The sequence below is a fragment of the Trachypithecus francoisi genome, unplaced genomic scaffold (assembly GCF_009764315.1).
Source record: "Trachypithecus francoisi isolate TF-2019V2 unplaced genomic scaffold, Tfra_2.0 Lachesis_group15, whole genome shotgun sequence".
Lineage (NCBI taxonomy): Eukaryota > Metazoa > Chordata > Mammalia > Primates > Cercopithecidae > Trachypithecus > Trachypithecus francoisi.
Window position 1 is genome coordinate 111,437,717 of NW_022681460.1, and position 18,442 is coordinate 111,456,158.

Genomic DNA, 18,442 nt, shown 5'->3' on the forward strand with positions numbered 1-18,442 from the left:
TCTCGCTGTGTCGCCCAGCCTGGGATTACAGGCGCACGCCACCACACCCAGGTAATTTTTGTATTTTTAGTAGAGACGTGGTTTCACCATGTTGGCCGGCTGGTCTCGAACTCCTGACTTTGTGATTCACCCGCCTCGGCCTCCCAAAGTGCTGGGATTACAGTCGTGAGCCACTGCACCGGGCAGCCTCATATTTTTTATAATTTAATATCTGTTTTGAATAAATAAATATGGTTTGATTGAAAAGCCAAAACCGTGTGAACAGGTAAACCTTGAGAAGCCTTGCTGCTGCTCAGAGCACCTGCTGCCTTCATAATTACTGTTAATTACCTGTGGGTCCTGCCACTACTTACTTATACTACTGTAGTAAGTGCAGATGTACATCTTCCCTCAGGGACACACCCTTCTCTGTGTTCTGTTACTTCAGAGCTCGTAGAGAGCTTGCTGTGTTCGTACATAGTTTGCTGCTCCTTTGCCTTCTGTAGCCACTGTGAAATGCCGTTCATATCTTTTGCCCCAGGTTTTTCTTCTGGACTGGCTGGCTTTCTATTTTTTCTTTTTTTGGGGGGGACAGGATCTCTCTGTCGCCCCGTCTGGAGTGCAGTGGCGCGATCTTGGCTCACTGCAACCTCTGTCTCTAGGGTTCAAGCGACTCTCCTGTCTCAGCCTCCCAGAGTGCTGGGATTACAAGCATGAGCCACTGTGCCTGGCTTCTGTTTTGTTTTTTGGTTTGGTTCTGTCAGTTGTTGGGAGAAGAGTGTTAAGATCTCCAACTATGATTGTGGAATTGTTTTTTCTTTAATTCTTTCCATTTTAACTTCATATATTTTGAAACTCTGTTATTAGGCAAATACATACTTGTGATTGCATTTTCCTGATGAACTGTTCCTTGTAGTATTCTGAAATATCCTCCTTTTTTCCTAATAATGTTTTTTATTTTGAAATATATTTTACTTGATATTAATAGAGCCACTCCAGCCTTCTTAAACACACTTTTTGGATGGTATGTATTTTTCCATTCATTTGTCCTCAGTGTATCTTTTTCTTTATATTTAAAGTGTCTTGTAGATAGCATATAATTAGGTCTTCCTTTATTAATTCCAACAGTCCTTGCCTTACAATAAGAGTTCAGTTCATTAATATAAGAGTAAATATTGATGTAGTTGGATTTATTGCTACTATTTTATTATTTGCCTTTTATTTGTCCTTTTGGATTTTTTCCATTTTTCCTTTCCTTATTAATTAAATATATTTGAGATTTCCATTGTGGTTTATCTAATGCTTTTTTTTTTTTTTTTTTTGAGGCGGAGTCTTGCTCTGTCGCCCAGGCTGGAGTGCAGTGGCGGATCTCAGCTCACTGCAAGCTCCGCCTCCGGGTTCCCGCCATTCTCCTGCCTCAGCCTCCCAAGTAGCTGGGACTACAGGTGCCCGCCACCTCGCCCGGCTAGTTTTTTGTATTTTTAGTAGAGACGGGGTTTCACTGTGTTCGCCAGGATGGTCTCGATCTCCTGACCTTGTGATCCGCCCGTCTCGGCCTCCCAAAGTGCTGGGATTACAGGCTTGAGCCACCGCGCCCAGCCTATCTAATGCTTTTTAAAGCGATTCTTCTGGTTACTCTGGTGTTTGAAATATGCCCCCTTGGCCGGGTGCGGTGGCTCACTCCTGTAATCCCTGCGCTTTGGGAGGCCGAGGCAGGAGGATCCCTTGAGCCCCAGAGTTTGAGACCAACCTGGGCAACATAGGTAGGCACCCATCTAAAACAATTTTTTTTTAAAGAAATATGCACCCTTGTCGTAGTCTAATTTAGAATTAGTATTACAATACTTCATGTAAAATGTCAAAACCTTGTAACTGTATACATGAATTCTCTTCCCCACCCCATCTTTTATGTTATAGTTGTCATGTGCATCACACTCACATATGTTACAAATACCACAAGATAATACTTTAAGTTTTGCTTTCGACTGTCATATTTTATTTATTTATTTATTTATTTATTTGAGATGAAATCTCACTCTGTCACCCAGGCTGGAGTGCAGTGGCATGATTTTGGCTCACTGTAACCTCTGCCTCCCGGGGTCCAGTGATTCTCCTGCCTCAGCCTCCACAGTAGCTGCAACTACAGGCGCCCACCACCACGCCCAGCTAATTTTTTTCATTTTTAGTAGAGGTGGGATTTCACTATGTTGGCCAGTGGTTTTGAACTTCTGGCCTCAGGTGATCCACCTTCTTTGGCTTCCCAAAGTGTTGGGATTACGGCGTGAGCCACTGCACCTAGCCTGTCATATACAGTTAAAATATATTAAGAGAAAAGTACTTTTTTTTTTTTTTTGAGAGGGAGTCTCGCTCTGCCGCCCAGGCTGAAGTGCAGTGGCCGGATCTCAGCTCACTGCAAGCTCCGCCTCCTGGGTTTACGCCATTCTCCTGCCTCAGCCTCCCGAGTAGCTGGGACTACAGGCGCCCGCCACCTCGCCCGGCTAGTTTTTTGTATTTTTTAGTAGAGACGGGGTTTCACCGTGTTAGCCAGGATGGTCTCGATCTCCTAACCTCGTGATCCACCCGTCTCGGCCTCCCAAAGTGCTGGGATTACAGGCTTGAGCCACCGCGCCCGGCCTTTTTTTTTTTGAGATGGAGTCTCACTCGGTTGCTCAGGCTGGAGTCTGGTGGCATGATCTTGGCTCACTGCAGCCTCCCCACCTCCTGAGTTCAAGCGATTCTCCTGCTTCAGCTTCCTACAGAGGTGGGATTACAGGTATATGCCACCATGCCTGGCTAATTTTTTGTATTTTTATTAGAGATGAGGTTTCACCATGTTGGCCAGGCTGATCTCGAACTCCCTGACCTCAGGTGATCTGCCCTCCTTGGCCTCCCAAAGTGCTGGGATTACAGGCGTGAGCCACTGCGCCTGGACTCAGAAGAATAGTTTTTTGTTGTTCTTGAGACGGAGTCTCCCTCTGTTGCTGAGGCTGGAGTGCAGTGGCATGATCTTGGCTCACTGCAACCTCCACCTCCGGGGTTCAAGCGATTCTCCTGCCTCAGCCCCCTGAGTAGCTGGGATTATAGGTGCCACCACAGCCAGCTAATTTTTTTTTTTTTTTTTTTGAGACGAAGTCTCGCTCTTGTCCCCCAGGTTGGAGTGCAGTGGCTTGATCTCGGCTCACTGTACCTCTGCCTCCCAGGTTCAAGCGATTCTCCTGCCTCATCCTCCGAAGTAGCTAGGATTACAGGCGCACACTACCACACCTGGCTAATTTTTGTATTTTTAGTAGAGACAGGGTTTCACCATGTTGGCTAGGCTGGTCTCGAACTCGTGACCTCATGAGCCACCTGCGTTGGCCTCCCAGAGTGCTGGGATTACAGGCGTGAGCCACCATGCCTGGCTGAGAAAAATACTTTTTATCTCAGGTTACCATTACTGATACTCTGCATTCCTTGCTGAAGATCTAGGTTCTCATCAGATAGGATTTTCATTCAGCCTGAAGAATTGCAACATTTCTTTTAGTGCACATTTGCTGTTGAAGGCTTTAAAGATGCTCTACCATTGTCTTCTGGTCTCCATCATTTCTGGTGAAGAGTTAGCTGTCATTCTTCTCCTGTGGAATATGTCTTTTTCCTTTGGCTCCTTCCAAAACTTTTTGTTTTCTTTGGTTTTCAACAGTTTGTTTATGATATATCTAGATGTTTTTCTTTTTTTTTTTTTTTTAGAGACAGAGTCTCGCTCTGTCGCCCAGGCTGGAGTGCAGTGGTCGGATCTCAGCTCACTGAAAGCTCCGCCTCCCAGGTTTATGCCGTTCTCCTGCCTCAGCCTCCCGAGTAGCTGGGACTACAGGCACCCTCCACCTTGCCTGGCTAGTTTTTTTGTATTTTTTAGTAGAGATGGGGTTTCACCGTGTTACCCAGGATGGTCTTGACCTCCTGACCTCGTGATCCGCCCATCTCGGCCTCCCAAAGTACTGGGATTACAGGCTTGAGCCACCACGCCTGGCTGATACATCTAGATATTTTTCTTTGGTGTTTTCCTATTAGTGGTTCATGGAGCTTTTTGAATCTGTAAATTTATGTCTTTAACCAAATTTGGGGAAAAATTTTGTTTTTTTATTTCTTCAGATTTTTTTTTTCTGTTCCATTATCTTTCTCTTCTTCTGACACTCCAATTACATGTATGGTAAACTTGTTTCTGTTGTTGCAGATATCCTGAGGCCCTGTTCATTTGTTCTGAATTTTTTTTTCTTTTTCTTTTCTTTTTTTTTTTTTTGAGACGGAGTCTCTCGCTCTGTCACCCAGCCTGGAGTGCAGTGGTGCGATCTCGGCTCACTGCAAGCTCCGCCTCCCGGGTTCACGCCATTCTCCTGCCTCAGCTTCCCAAGTAGCTGGGACCAAAGGCACCTGCCACCTTGCCCGGCTAGTTTTTATTTGTATTTTTTAGTAGAGACGGGATTTCACCTTGTTAGCCAGGATGATTTCGATCTCCTGACCTGGTGATCCACCCGTCTCAGCCTCCCAAAGTGCTGGGATTACCGGCTTGAGCCACCGCGCCTGGCCTTTTTTTCATTTTTTTTTTTGAAATGGAGTCTCACTCTGTTGCCTAAGCTGGAGTGCAGTGACGCAGTGTCAGCTCACTGCAACCTCCACCTCCTGGTTCAGGCAGTTCTCCTGCCTCAGCCTCCTGAGTAGCTGGGATTACAGGGGCCTGCCACCATGCTCAGCTACGTTTCACCATGCCCAGCTACGTTTTGTATTTTTAGTAGAGATGGGGTTTCACCATCTTGGCCAGGCTTGTCTTGAACTCCTGACCTCAGGTGATCCACCCTCCTTGGTCTCCCAGAGTGCTGGGATTACAGGCGTGAGCCGCTGTGCCTGGCCCTGAATTTTTTTCCTCTCTGTTTTATATTGAATAATTTCTGTTGTTAAGTTCACAGACTTCTCTGACATTTTCATTCTATTGTGCCCATCCAGTAATTTTAAATTTTTTTTTTTTTTTTTGAGGCGGAGTCTCGCTCTGTCGCCCGGACTGGAGTGCAGTGGCCAGATCTCAGCTCACTGCAAGCTCTGCCTCCTGGGTTTCCGCCATTCTCCTGCCTCAGCCTCCCAAGTAGCTGGGACTACAGGCGCCCGCCACCTCGCCCGGCTAGTTTTTGTATTTTTAGTAGAGACGGGGTTTCACCGTATTAGCCAGGATGGTCTCGATCTCCTGACCTCGTGATCCGCCCGTCTCGGCCTCCCAAAGTGCTGGGATTACAGGCTTGAGCCACCGCGCCCGGCCTAAATTTTTTTTTTTTGAGACAGGTTCTACTCTATTGCCCAGGCTGGTCTCAAACTCCTGGCCTCAAGCAGTCCTCCTGCCTCAGCCTCCCAAGTTGCTGAGATTACAAATGTGTACCACTATGCCCAACTAAGCCCTTCCAGTCACAAAAGTCAGGTTTTGTGTGTGTGTGTGTGTGTATTCAGGTTTTGTGTGTGTGTGTGTATTTTATATATATTCATATATATTTATATAGTATATATTTATATATATATTTATATTGTATACATTCATTATATATATTTATATATATATATTTTTTGAGATGGAGCCTTGTTCTTTCTCCCAGGCTGGAGTGCAGTGGTGCGATCTCGACTCACTGTAAACTCTGCCTCCTGGGTTCACACCATTCTTCTGTCTCAGCCTCCTGAGTAGCTAGGACTACAGGTGCCCGCCACCACGCCTGGCTAATTTTTTGTATTTTTAGTAGAGACGTGGTTTCACCATGTTAGCCAGGATGGTCTCGATCTCCTGACCTCGTGATCTGCCCTCCTTGGCCTCCCAAAGTGCTGGGATTACACGTGTGAGCCACCGTGCCCGGTCTGTATATATACTTTTTATATCTAGAGTTACAGCTAAACATTATGCATCTGAGATATCCCATCTTTCATTTTGGGCATATTTTATTTTGTCATATAGTATTTTTGTCATGGCTGCTTTTAAATCTTTGTCTTTCTGATTCCAACATCTGGATCTTCTTGGGATTGGTCTCCATTAATTAACTGTTGTGTTCAGCAGGGGTCACCATTTCTCTGTCAAGTAATTTTTGATGACATGCTGGACATTGGGGATGCATATTCTGGAGTCTCTGAACTCGGTTATGTTCTCCTGAAAAATTGTTTTTTTCAAGCGGGATCTTGGCTGGACTCAGACTGCAGAGCCTTTCTTGAAGGCAGCGGTTTGTTTGTTTTACCCGTAGCCCCACACGTGCATGGTTCAGGGGGCCAGGCAGAGACCTCTGAGAGTTTATTTGCAGAATTTGGGGCTCTCTTCCTTTGACTTTCCTTTCAGGGGTCTCCCCTCACTTTCCTGCTTCTTTGGTTGCCCTAGTCTCTAACCTGGATGTTATGACCATTAGAGGTATACATTGTACACATTTTCTCCTAGTGTTTTCCCCACTCTTGAGTGGCATGATTGCACCCTGTCCTCATTTTGTGCTGTTCCCTTCTTCCGCATGTCAGTTCTCCTCCAGAAGCTGCCTGCTCTTGCTGACTCTCCAGAGGGTGCTCGTAGTCTTATCTTGCTGACATTCTGAGTTCCTGTAGAGCTCTGCTGGGACACAATACAGCCGTACAGGAAGGGGCATTCTGTGAAGCGGAATTAAATCTAAATGTGAAATTATTCTCTGTGTTGCATGTGGTAAAATTGTAGGCTCATTGAGATATGTAGTTTCAGAAAAATAATTGAGCATTTCTCACAGCTGAAAAAAAATACTCAGCATGTGTATGTAAAGAGCGTAACTGAAGATGCCATCGAGAGGCAGAACCACAGAACTGTGGGTGGTGTACAGGACAGATAGGTGTTTTTCTTCAAGCACAGAGCATGTGCAGTGCGCTCTTCCTCATCTGCCTTACTTGAGCGACCCCTGTAGGTAGTTGCCGTTTTTAATTTTTGTTTTTGTTTTTGATTTTTTTGAGACCCAGTTTTGCTCTTGTCACGTGGGCTGGAGTGCAGTGGCAAGATCTTGGCCTACTGCAACCTCCGCCTCTCGGGTTCAAGTGATTCTCCCGCCTCAGCCTTCTGAGTAGCTAGGATTATAGGCGTGTGCCACCACCCCCAGCTAATTTTTGTATTTTTCATAGAGACGAGGTTTCACCATGCCATTGGCCAGGCTAGTTTCAAACTTCTGGCCTCAAGTGATCCACCTGGTTCGGCCTCTCAAAGTGTTGGGATTACAGGCGTGATACACCATGCCTGGCCTGTTTTTAATCTTGAAAGTGAGTTTGAAATGACCTTGCAGGACCCCTGGCACCATCTTTTGGCTCCCTGAATGAGCTTTTGCTTGAGCACAGTGAGGTTTATGTCTGTGGAAAAAAAAAAAATTATGTTTGTTGCCAGGTGCGGTGGCTCACAACTGTAATCTCAGCACTTTGGGAGGCCGAGGTGGGTGGATCATCTGAGGTCAGGAGTTCCAGACCAGCCTGGGCAACATGGAGAAACCCCGTCTCTACTAAAAATATAAAAATTAACTGGGCATGGTGATGTGCATCTGTAGTCCCAGCTACTCGGGAGGCTGAGACCTGAGAATGGCTTGAACTGGGAGGCGGAGTTTGCAGTGAGCTGAGATTGTGCCAGTGTACTCCATCCTGGGTGACAGAGTGAGACTGCGTCTCAAACAAACAGACAAAAAAGTCCGGGTGCGGTGGCTCACGCCTGTACTCCCAGCACTTTGGAAGTCCTGTGTGGGCAGATCACCTGAGTTCGGGAGTTCGAGACCAGCGTGACCAACATGGAGAAACCCTGTCTCTTCTAAAAATACAAAATTAGCCAGGCTGGTGGCACATGCTTGTAATCCCCGCTACTTGGGAGGCTGAGGCAGGAGAATCACTTGAACCCAGGAGGAGGAGGATGGGGTGAGCCGAGATCATGCCGTTGTGCTCTAGCCTGGGCAAGGAGAGCGAAAACTCCATCTCAAAAAAAAAAATTTTTTTTGTAAAGAGTAGCCTTTGTGGTAGATGCTTTGGCATACCAAGAAATATGGATTTTCCTGTCTTCAAAGAGTGTTACTGAGAAATAAAAGCTTGTCCCTGCCCTAAGTTGGTGAGATAAATTATACATTAACCAAAAAATTAACAGTGGGAAATGTCATATGCTGGCATATAGCATCCGTTTCAAATGAGCAGCACAGGCCGGGCGTGGTGCCTCAGACCTGTAATCCCAGCAGCTTTGGGGAGGCTAAGGTGGGAAGATTGCTTGAGACCAGGAGCTTAAGACCAGCCTGGTCAACATGGAAACACCCTGTCTCTACAAAAAAAAAAAAAAATTTAATTAGTCATGTGTGATGGTGCTTACCTGCAGTCCCAGCTATTCAGAAGAGTAAAGCAGGAAGGTCCCTTGAGCCCAGGAGTTCAAGACTGCAGTGAGCCATGACTGCACCACTGCACTCCAGCCTGGGGGACACAGCAAGCCTTTTCTAAGGCTTCTTTCTAAAGAAAGAAATAGTAAATACATGAATAATTCTTTTTTTTTTTTTTTGAGACAGAGTTTCACTCTTGTCGCCCAGGCTGTTGGAGCGCAATGGCATAATCTTGGCTCACTGCAACCTCCGTCTCCCAGGTTCAAGTGATTCTCTTGTCTCAGCCTCCCGAGTAGCGGGGATTACAGGCACCTGCCGCCACGCCCGGCTAATTTTTATATTTTTAGTAGAGATGGGGTTTCACCCTGTTGGTCAGGCTGGTCTCACCTCGGCCTCCCAAAGTGCTGAGGTTATAGGTGTGAGCCACTGCACCTGGCCAATGCAAAAATTTGTTAAATGGGCAGCATAAAAAGTAAGTACAGTGAATTCATAGGAAGAGATTATTGTGAACTGCAGGGGCCAGGGAGGCCTTAATGAGAGAGAAGGCCTGTAGCCGGGTCTTGCAGCAACTCGGATGGGAAGGAGTCCCAGCTACTGGGACTGCGGCTGCAGAGTGGAGGAGCTGCATGAGCACTGGCAGTAGTGAGTAGGGATGTGGGGGTGGAAGGGGAGGGATGTGTGGTGTCACATTCAGACTATCAGTGCTTCCCACTTTGTGCGACTCCAAACCACCAGATAGTTTAACAGTAAGACCTTGTAGTCTGACATTGAGGTTTGTGGTTTTTCCTTTAGGGTGTAGGAGAAACACAAAGACAGAAATTGTGCACATAGCGTGTTTGGTATCTGGTTTAGGCAGATTTACTCCTCTAGTGGTTTATTTAATTATTTTTTTAATTTTTAATTTTTTTTTGAGACAGGGCCTGGCTCCATCTCCCACCCTGAAATACAGTGGTGTGATCTTGGCTGACTGCAACCTCTGCCTTGCAGGCTCAAGTGATCCTCCCAAGTAGCTGGGACTACAGGCACGCACCACCACACCTGGCTATTTTTTGTAGAGATGGGGTTTTTGTTACCCAGGCTGGTCTCAGACCCCTGAGCTGAAGCGACCCTCTGACCTTGGCCTCCCAAAGTGCTGGGATTACAGGCATGAGCCACTGCACCTCACCTAGTGGTTAAAAGTTATTGTAGAGGCTGGGCGTGGTGGCTTATGCCTGTAATCCCAGCACTTTGGGAGGCCGAGGCGAGTGGATCATGAGGTCAGGAGATCGAGACTATCCTGGCTAACATAGTGAAACTCCATCTGTACTAAAAATAAAAAAATTAGCCGAGCATGGTGGTGGGCACCTGTAGTCCCAGCTGTTCGGGAGGCTGAGACAGGAGAATGGTGTGAACCCGGGAGGCAGGGCTTGCAGTGAGCCGAGATCATGCCCCTGCACTCCAGCCTGGGCGAAAGAGTGGGACTCTGTCTCAAAAAAAAAAAAAAAGAAAAAGTTGTTGTAGAAAGTTTGCATAAGGCCGGGCGCGGTGGCTGAAGCCTGTAATCCCAGCACTTTGGGAGGCCGAGACGGGCGGATCACGACGTCAGGAGATCGAGACCATCTTGGCTAACACGGTGAAACCCCGTCTCTACTAAAAATACAAAAACTAGCCGGGCGAGGTGGCGGGCGCCTGTAGTCCCAGCTACTCGGGAGGCTGAGGTAGGAGAATGGCGTAAACCCGGGAGGCGGAGCTTGCAGTGAGCTGAGAGCTGGCCACTGCACTCCAGTCCGGGCGACAGAGCGAGACTCCGCCTCAAAAAAAAAAAAAAAAGTTTGCATATCCTGAAGTCAAATCTGCTTTTAACAATGCTGTCAATTAATGTAATCTTGGAATTAGGATACGAGGTCTTGCAGTTCTGGCTGGTAATACAGATTTATTTTTTTCTTTTTCCTAACTGTAAAGACTTCTGTGTACTCGTCCCATCATGAACATTATATTAAATCCTTTCAAAAATACAGGCTGGGTGCAGTGGCTCGTGTCTGTAATCTCAGCGCTTTGGGAGGCCAAGGCGGGCGGATCACGAGATCAGGAGTTTGAGACCAGCCTGACCAACATGGTGAAACCCTGTCTCCACTGAAAAATAAAAATAAAAATAAATACAAAAATTAGCCAGGCATGGTGGCACGCACCTGTAATCCCAGCTACTTGGGAGGCTGAGGCAGGATAATTGCTTGAACCTGGAAGGCAGAGGTTGCAGTGAGCTGAGATCATGCCATTGCGCTCCAGCTCTGGGCAATAGAGGAAGTCTCTGTCTCGGGGGAAAAAAAAATTCCGTGTATTAATTGGGGAAAAGCCAAAAAGACTAGAAAAATGAAACATGGGGGAAATCGTGCTTAATCTTAGAATAAGGAAGCCTTTTACAACCAAAAGACTAATTTCCTTAATATATAAAAAGCTCTTGCAAATCAATAAGATTTAAAATGTAGCAGAAAAATCATCAGAGGATACCAACAGTCCCTTAACAAAAAAGGAAATAGGAAATATTTCAAAATATGGGAGAGTGCTCAGTTTTGCTTATAATAAGAGAAATGTAAGTGAAAACTACAGTGAAAATTTTATCTGACCAATAGGCAAAGATCCAAGAGTTTCATCTCAGTACTGGCTTGGCAGGAATGTGGGATGATACGCACTTTAGTACATTGCGGTGGTAACGTAAACTGATAGAATCTCTGTGGAGTGTGACTTGGCAGTATCTCCCACTACTTAAAATACATAACCTTAGGCTGGGCGAGGTGTCTAACGGCTCTAATCCCAGTACTTGGGAGGCAGAGGCTGGGGGATCACTTGAGCTCAGGAGTTTGAGACCAGCCTGGGCAACATGGTGAATCCCTGTCTCTACAGAAAACACAAAAATTAGCCGGGTGTGGTGGCGTGAGCCTGTAGTCTCAGCTACTCAGAAGGTTGAGGTGGGAGAATCACTTGAACGTGGGGGCTCGAGGCTCTTGTGAGCCAAGATCACTCTACTGCACTTCAGCCTGGACCACAGACCCAGTCTCAAAAACAAAACAAAACACACAATTATTTAGGAGTGGTATTACACGCTTGTAGTCCCAGCTACTCAGGAGGCTGAGGTGGGAAGATGACCTGAGCCCAGGATGGTCGAGGCTGCAGTAAGCTGTGATTGTGCCATTGTGATCCAGCCTGGGCAACAGAGTGAGACCCTGTCTGTCTCAAAATAGCAGTCATTTATACCTGCAGTTATCACTGGGGTGTTTCCTGATGGTGCGCTGTTTGCTGCCCTTCCTTGTTTTTATTCATTGGAATTCTGCTGTGATGAAGAGCTGCTGCTCCTCCTCTGTTTCAGTGTGCACCGATGGTTGCTTGATTCGCCAGGTCACAGCTTACAATCCTTTACTGTCGTTATTTCGCTGCACAGATTGTCCTAGATTCTGCCACTGGGAGCCCTTCTGGCTGGGCTGTGTGTCCTCCCGACACACCCCGTCCTTTCTCGTCCTTCTGCACACCACAGGGTGTCCTAGGCTCCTCTGTGTGCTCCATGGGGATCTGTGCTTCCTGTTTTTGGAGAGAGGTATTCACAAACCAAGATCTGGCTTCCAGGTAGGGTGACCAGCCGGCCTAGTTTGCCAGGACAAAGGCTTTCCCTGGGACGTGGGACTTGAGAGTGCTGAAACTGGAACAGCTTTTGGACTTTGCTCTCTGTAGCCTAAGTGGGGGGTCATGGCGCCCGGGCCCTGTCACGCATCGGTGGATAGAGTGGGGGAATGTGTGTGTGTGAGTGCTCTGGTACTGATTTCTGCATCCAGTCTACACATGGGAAAGGTCGGGAGCCTGTACTGATGGGTGCACTTCCATTGCCGCACCGCAGGGGTTTTCCCCGCCGCTTTCCTTATCAGTGACTTTTCTTCAGCCGTGAGGACCCCAGCTCGTTAGCCACAATGAGCTTGTCCGCTTGATCTTGGCACATGGGTAAGTCGGGCTCAGACCTGCTGACCTCTCGATGGGCGCGTCTCCTGTCCGAGCCCGGTGGTGGCACCGCCCGCCGAGGGCACTTTCCCGGTACGGTCAGGGGCCGCTTCTGAAGTCTCTGGGTTGGTTCTTCTTTCAGAGTGGTGATGTCATTGTCACAGCTGTGCGTATTTGCTGTTTGTATTTCATTTTTTGTTCCTGTGCACCATGTTTTGTTTTCATGGTTTCTTTTTCTTTTTCTTTTCTTTTTTTGAGACAGTCTCACTCTGTCGCCCAGTCTGGAGTACAGTGGTGCGATCTTGGCTCACTGCAACCTCCACTTCCGTGTTCAAGCAGTCCTCCCACCTCGGCCTCCCAAGTAGCTGATAACTACAAGTGCGCTACCATGTCTGGCTAATTAATGTTTTTTTTGGGGGGGGGGGGTATGAGAACCCTGACCATGGTTCTGAGAGAGACATACGGAAGATGTGCGTGGAAGTGTCACGTCCCTTAGCTCTGCTGGCGCGCTCCCCTTCCCACTTTGTTTCCATTTTCCACACCTATGCTGATTGGAGGTTGAAGTGTGTCTCCCCACAAAAGAGGTTGAAGTCCCAACTCTCAGAACCTGTGAATGTGACCATGTTTGGAAACAGGGTCTTTGCAGATGATCGAGTTGAGTTCACTTGAGTGGGTCCTAATCCATCATGACTGTGTCCTTATAAAATGGGGACATTTGAACAGACACACGTAGAGGGAGAAGGGCAGACGTCCTGGAGGGAAGACACAGGGAGAAGACGACCACCCACAAGCCTAATCTATGCCAGAGGCTGCAGAGGCTGGGAGAGGCGCAAACAGACCCTCCCTCCCAGCCTCAGGAGGAACCAGCCCTAATGGCACCTTGATCTTGGACTTCCTGCTTCCAGGACTGTGGGAGAAGAAGTGTCTGTTACTTGAAGCTACCGGGTTTGTGCCACGGGGAGCTTCATACACACCTCCTGTAGGTAACCGAGCTGTGGGGCTCGAAGGCCGGGCACAGTGGCTCATACCTGTCATCCCAGTGCTTTGAGAGGCCAAAGTGGGAGGATTGCTTGAGTTCAGGAGTTCAAGACCAGGCTGGACAACAAAGAGAGACTTTGTCTCTATTTTTATTTTTTTTAAAAAAGAGGCCAGGTATGGTGTCTCATGCCTGTAATCCCAGCACTTTGGGAGGCCAAAGTGGGTAGATCACTTGAGGTCACGAGTTGGAGACCAGCCTGGCCAACATGGTGAAACCGCGTCTCTTTTTTTTTTTTTTTTTTTGAGGCGGAGTCTCGCTCTGTCGCCCGGGCTGGAGTGCAGTGGCCGGATCTCAGCTGACTGCAAGCTCCGCCTCCCGGGTTCACGCCGTTCTCCTGCCTCAGCCTCCCGAGTAGCTGGGACAACAGGCGCCCGCCACCTCACCCGGCTAGTTTTTTGTATTTTTTAGTAGAGACGGGGTTTCACCATGTTAGCCAGGATGGTCTCGATCTCCTGACCTCGTGATCCGCCCGTCTCGGCCTCCCAAAGTGCTGGGATTACAGGCGTGAGCCACCGCGCCCGGCCCGTTTTTGTATTGTTTTGCAGAGATGGAGCCTCACTTTGTTGCCCAGGCTGGTCTTAAACCCCTGGACTCAAGTGGTTCTCATGCCTTGGCCTCCCAGGTGGTGGGATTACAGGTGTGAGCCACCATGCCTGATGCAGGACTGTGGACCTTTTTGAAACTGCCTAGTTGGTGGTGCTGTGTTTCAGTAGCCCTAGGAAACAAAAAATGCACAGTGACATCAGTTTCTGGTTTATCCTTTTCGTGTTTCTTTTACACAAATGATGAGAAACATTGATACGCTCTGTGGGTAGGTGGGTGGCACTTGGATGCGTCCCTCCTGTGTTCCCAGGGCTGGCTCTGCTTTGGGTGGAGGCACAGAGACTTCAGCACCCTGGGGTAGTGCAGACTATTCACGAACTCCTCTAACACCAAATACCATTTAATTCCAGAAGAAATGTCCTGGGGTTTTTTTTTTTTTTTTTTTTAACTGTATGAATAAAGTAAAAATTATATAGATCCAAATAATTGGATATTTACATGATTTGGAAATTGAATATTTTCTGAATTGTAGTAGATGTTTTTAAGGTATCTGCATAGAGAGAAAGGCTAGGGTTGGCCGGGCGTGGTGGCTCACACCTGTAATCCCAGCGCTTTGGGAGGCCTAGGTGGGTGGATCACCTGAGGTCAATAGTTCGAGACCAGCCTGACCAATAAAGTGAAACCTCGTCTCTACTAAAAGTACAAAAATTAGGCGTGATGGCGGGCGCCTGTAGTCCCAGCTACTTGGGAGGCTGAGATAGGAGAATTGCCTGAACCTGGGACATGGAGGTTGCAATGAGCGGAGATCGCCCGACTGCGCTGCAGCCTGGGCTACAAGAGCGAGATTTCGTCTCAAAAAAAAAAAAAAAAAGAATAGGCAAGTTTGTGTACTTTTTAGGAGTGTGAAAGTTGATATGTTAATTTTTTTTTTTTTTTTTTGAGACAGACAATTGCTCTGTCACTCAGCCTGAAGCGCAGTGGTGCAGTCTTGGCTCACTGCAACCTCCGCTTCCCGGGTTCAAGCCATTCCCCTGCCTCAGCCTCCCAAGTAGCTGGGATTACAGGTGCACACCACTGCGCTTGGCTAACTTTTGTATTTTTAGTGCAGTTGGGGTTTCTCCATGTTGGCCAGGCTGGTCTTGAACTACTGACCTCAGGTAATCTGCCTACCTCGGCCTCCCAAAGTGCTGGGATTACAGACGTGAGCCACCTCACCCTTGGCTGATATGTTAATTTTTAAAACCTTGATTCCTGGATATTCTATGTCCATCTTTTGTATTCGTTACAAATTTGTGAAGAACAGGAGAGACTCCCAGTTAGATACGGTTCATTTAGGCCTAGACTTTCACACGGCGTGGCTGGCTGGCCACGTATCCTTGATGCCACCGTGTATTGCAAATCTGCTGACCAAGGCAGGATCCTGTTGTGTGGTCCTGGGGTCTGTGGGTGATGGTGTTGGGTCGGTCCTGTCCTGTGTTGGAGTGAAAGTGTCTGTGGTTTCTGCACCATCAAAGGCTGGGCCTGCGTCGGTGAACTGCATGCGGCTGGAGATACACTGGCTGCTTTCCTCCCTTACTGGACTCTCCAGGCGACTTTCTCAGCCCACTGGGCTGATCAGGAAGTTACAGAAGACAAGTCTCCTTCCTAGTTACAGAGTAGAACCCATCGTCAGCTGTTTTTCAGTTTTTAAAGTACACTAATTTTTTAAAAAAAATCTGTTTTGGGCAGGTGCGGTGGCTCACACCTATAATCCCAGCACTTTGGGAGGCTGAGGCGGGCGGATCACGAGGTCAGAAGATCGAGACCATCCTGGCTAACACAGTGAAACCCCGTCTCTATTAAAAATACAAAAAAATTAGCCGGGCGCGGTGGCGGGCGCCTGTAGTCCCAGCTACTCGGGAGGCGGAGGCAGGAGCATGGCATGAACCCAGGAAGCAGAGCTTGCAGTGAGCGGAGATTGCGCCACTGGACTCCAGCCTGGACGACACAGCGAGACTCCGTTTCAAAAAAAAAATACCTGTTTTGGATGAAAAAGTCATGGAAAAGAATCAACTTTTAGAACATAATGAGACAGTTTCAGAATATTAACATTTAAAGATCTGGATCCCTTTCGGGAGTATTTTTTTTTCTTGACTGTTAAGAGCAAGGAAGTGTGGCCCATCGGGGGGTTCTGCAGGGGCTGTGAGGATCAAGACAGGTTTGAGTTTGGGGGGCTTCTGCGAGTGCTGCAAGGATGGAGGCAGGTTTGAGTTTGCGGGTTCTGCGGGGGCTGCGAGGATCCAGGCAGGTTTGAGTTTGCGGGTTCTGCGGGGGCTGCGAGGATCGAGACAGGTTTGAGTTTGGGGGCTTCTGCGGGTGCTGCAAGGATGGAGGCAGGTTTGAGTTTGCGGGTTCTGCGGGGGCTGCGAGGATCCAGGCAGGTTTGAGTCTGCGGGTTCTGCAGGGGCTGCGAGGGTCGAGGCAGGTTTGAGTTTGGAGGTTTCTGTGGGGGCTGCAAGATCGAGACAGGTTTGAGTTTGGAGGGCTTCTGCGGGTGTTGCAAGGATGGAGGCAGGTTTGAGTTTGCGGGTTCTGTGGGGGCTGCGAGGATCCAGACAGGTTTGAGTCTGCGAGTTCTGCTGGGGCTGCGAGCATTGAGACAGGTTTGAGTTTGGGGGGTTCTGCGGGGGGTTGCAAGTATTGAGGCAGGTTTGAGTTTGTGGGTTCTGTGGGGGCTGCGAGTATCGAGGCAGGTTTGAGTTTGCGGGTTGATGGGAGGTCTCACCTGTGAGTGAACGTGGGAAGTGCTGTCAGCAGGCAGTTGCCAGCTGGGCGCGGTGGCTCATGCCTGTCATCCCAACTCTTTGTAAGACCAAGGCAGGAGGATCGTTTGAGCCCAGGAGTTCGAGACTAGTCTTGGCAACATAGCAAAACTCCAATTCTACAAAACACTTTTTAAAAATTATGGGGGCATGGTGGTCTATGCCTGTGGTCGCAGCTACTCGTGAGGCGAAGGCAGGGGCATCGCTTGAACCCGGGAGGTCGAGGCTGCAATGAGCTGTGATTGCAGTGACAGAGCGAGACCCCCTCTCAAAAGAAGGCAGCAGCCCACCCGCTCCAGTTTTGCTTCGGCGGTTCTGAGAAGACCCAGTATCTTAAGCTGACGACGTGTGTGAGGGCTCCTTGCCAAAACCACACCCTGACACTGTGGCGTTTGGTTCTGTGGATTTCTCTTTCAGCAACAACCTTACTTAGAGGTGTCTACACTAAGTTTTGCTAGACACCCTTGATGGGACGAATTACCATATTGTTTCTTGTGTCTTCCTAATTCTCGTTCTTTCTGCATATTTGTCTTTTCAGGAAAACCAATTCTGTGTCCTCGGAGGACCACAGCCCAGTTGGGCCCCAGGCGAAACCCCGCCTGGAGCTTCCAGGCAGGACGGCTGTTGAGCACGCAGAGTGCCGAGGACAAGGAGGAGCCCCTGCACTCGATCATCAGCAGCACGGAGAGCGTGCAGGGTAGCCTGGGCTCGCACTGTGGTCTGGGAGGGCTTCTCGGTTCACTGCTGTGCGTAAAGGGGCATTTTCAGGGTGGAGGCAGTGATTGGCAAAGCCTCCGCCTCAGGTCTGAAATCAGAAGGTCTTGGCTGTGGCGAGTGCTGCGCCCTCCATTTCTGTCCCAGCGAGGGACTTCTGCCAGTGTCGGGTGTGTCTTGCCCCCTCTGGTGGCCACCCGTGAGTTTGACGTCCAGCACCTCCCCTGAGTGGTGATTCATGGCACATCTGCTAATAATCATGGAAGCGGGAGGGGAAACTCAGCATTGGCCCAGCCAGCGCAGGACCGAATTCCGGAGCTGACTTTTCATTCCCTCTGAAATATAAAAAAGCGGTCTTTGGAGCCAGTCCTGAAGTGGCTCCATTTCTGGCTTTTAAGTGGGTCAACAAGAGTAGAATCTTTGAAGTTAAAAAGAGAAGTGAGGTTTTCTTATTTTGATTGCTAAATAATTAATTTGGAAACCGCTTATTTGGAGAATACAGGCCGGGCACTGTGACTCATACTTGTAATCCCAGCACTTTGGGAGGCCGAGGCAGGAGGATTGCTTGAGGCCAGGAGGTCGAGACCAACCTGGGCCACACCGACCCTTTCTCTACAAGAAAAATTAAAAAGTTAGCCAGGCATGGTAGCACATACCAGTGGTTCTACCTACTTGAGAGACTGAGGCAGGAGAATCACTTGAGCCCAGGAAGTTGAGGCTGCAGTGAGCATGATCATGCCTCTGCATAGCAGCCTGGGCAACAGAGCCAGATCCTGCCTCTAAAAAAAAAAAAGAAAAGGAAAGGAAAGAACATATAATCTGGTTCTTGGAGGCAGCCCAGTTCTCGTGAGCATGCACATCGGGGAGCCGGGCTCAGCAGTCCCTCGACGAGGCCTGTCTGGCCTCAGCAGTGCGATGATTTGTTTTCCCTGTGTTCTTTCTGTGCAGATGGGAGCCTGATTTGTCCTGCCCTGAGACCTCCTTTCTGGGAGACTTTTTGTTTCGTTTTGTTTTGAGAGAGAGTCTTTCTCTGTCGCCCGGGCCGAGTGCTGTGGTGCAGTCAT

At 48.4% G+C, this 18,442-nt stretch overlaps 1 protein-coding gene across 1 annotated transcript in view; it reads left to right on the forward strand.

The window, feature by feature from the left end:
* TRAP1 (TNF receptor associated protein 1) overlaps positions 1–18,442 on the forward strand; it is a 71,726-nt gene that overhangs the window by 16,239 nt on the left and 37,045 nt on the right. Inside the window, exon 2 of the mRNA XM_033235919.1 lies at positions 17,203–17,361. Coding sequence (XP_033091810.1) covers positions 17,203–17,361 — 159 coding nt within the window. The remainder of the gene's footprint in view (positions 1–17,202; positions 17,362–18,442) is intronic.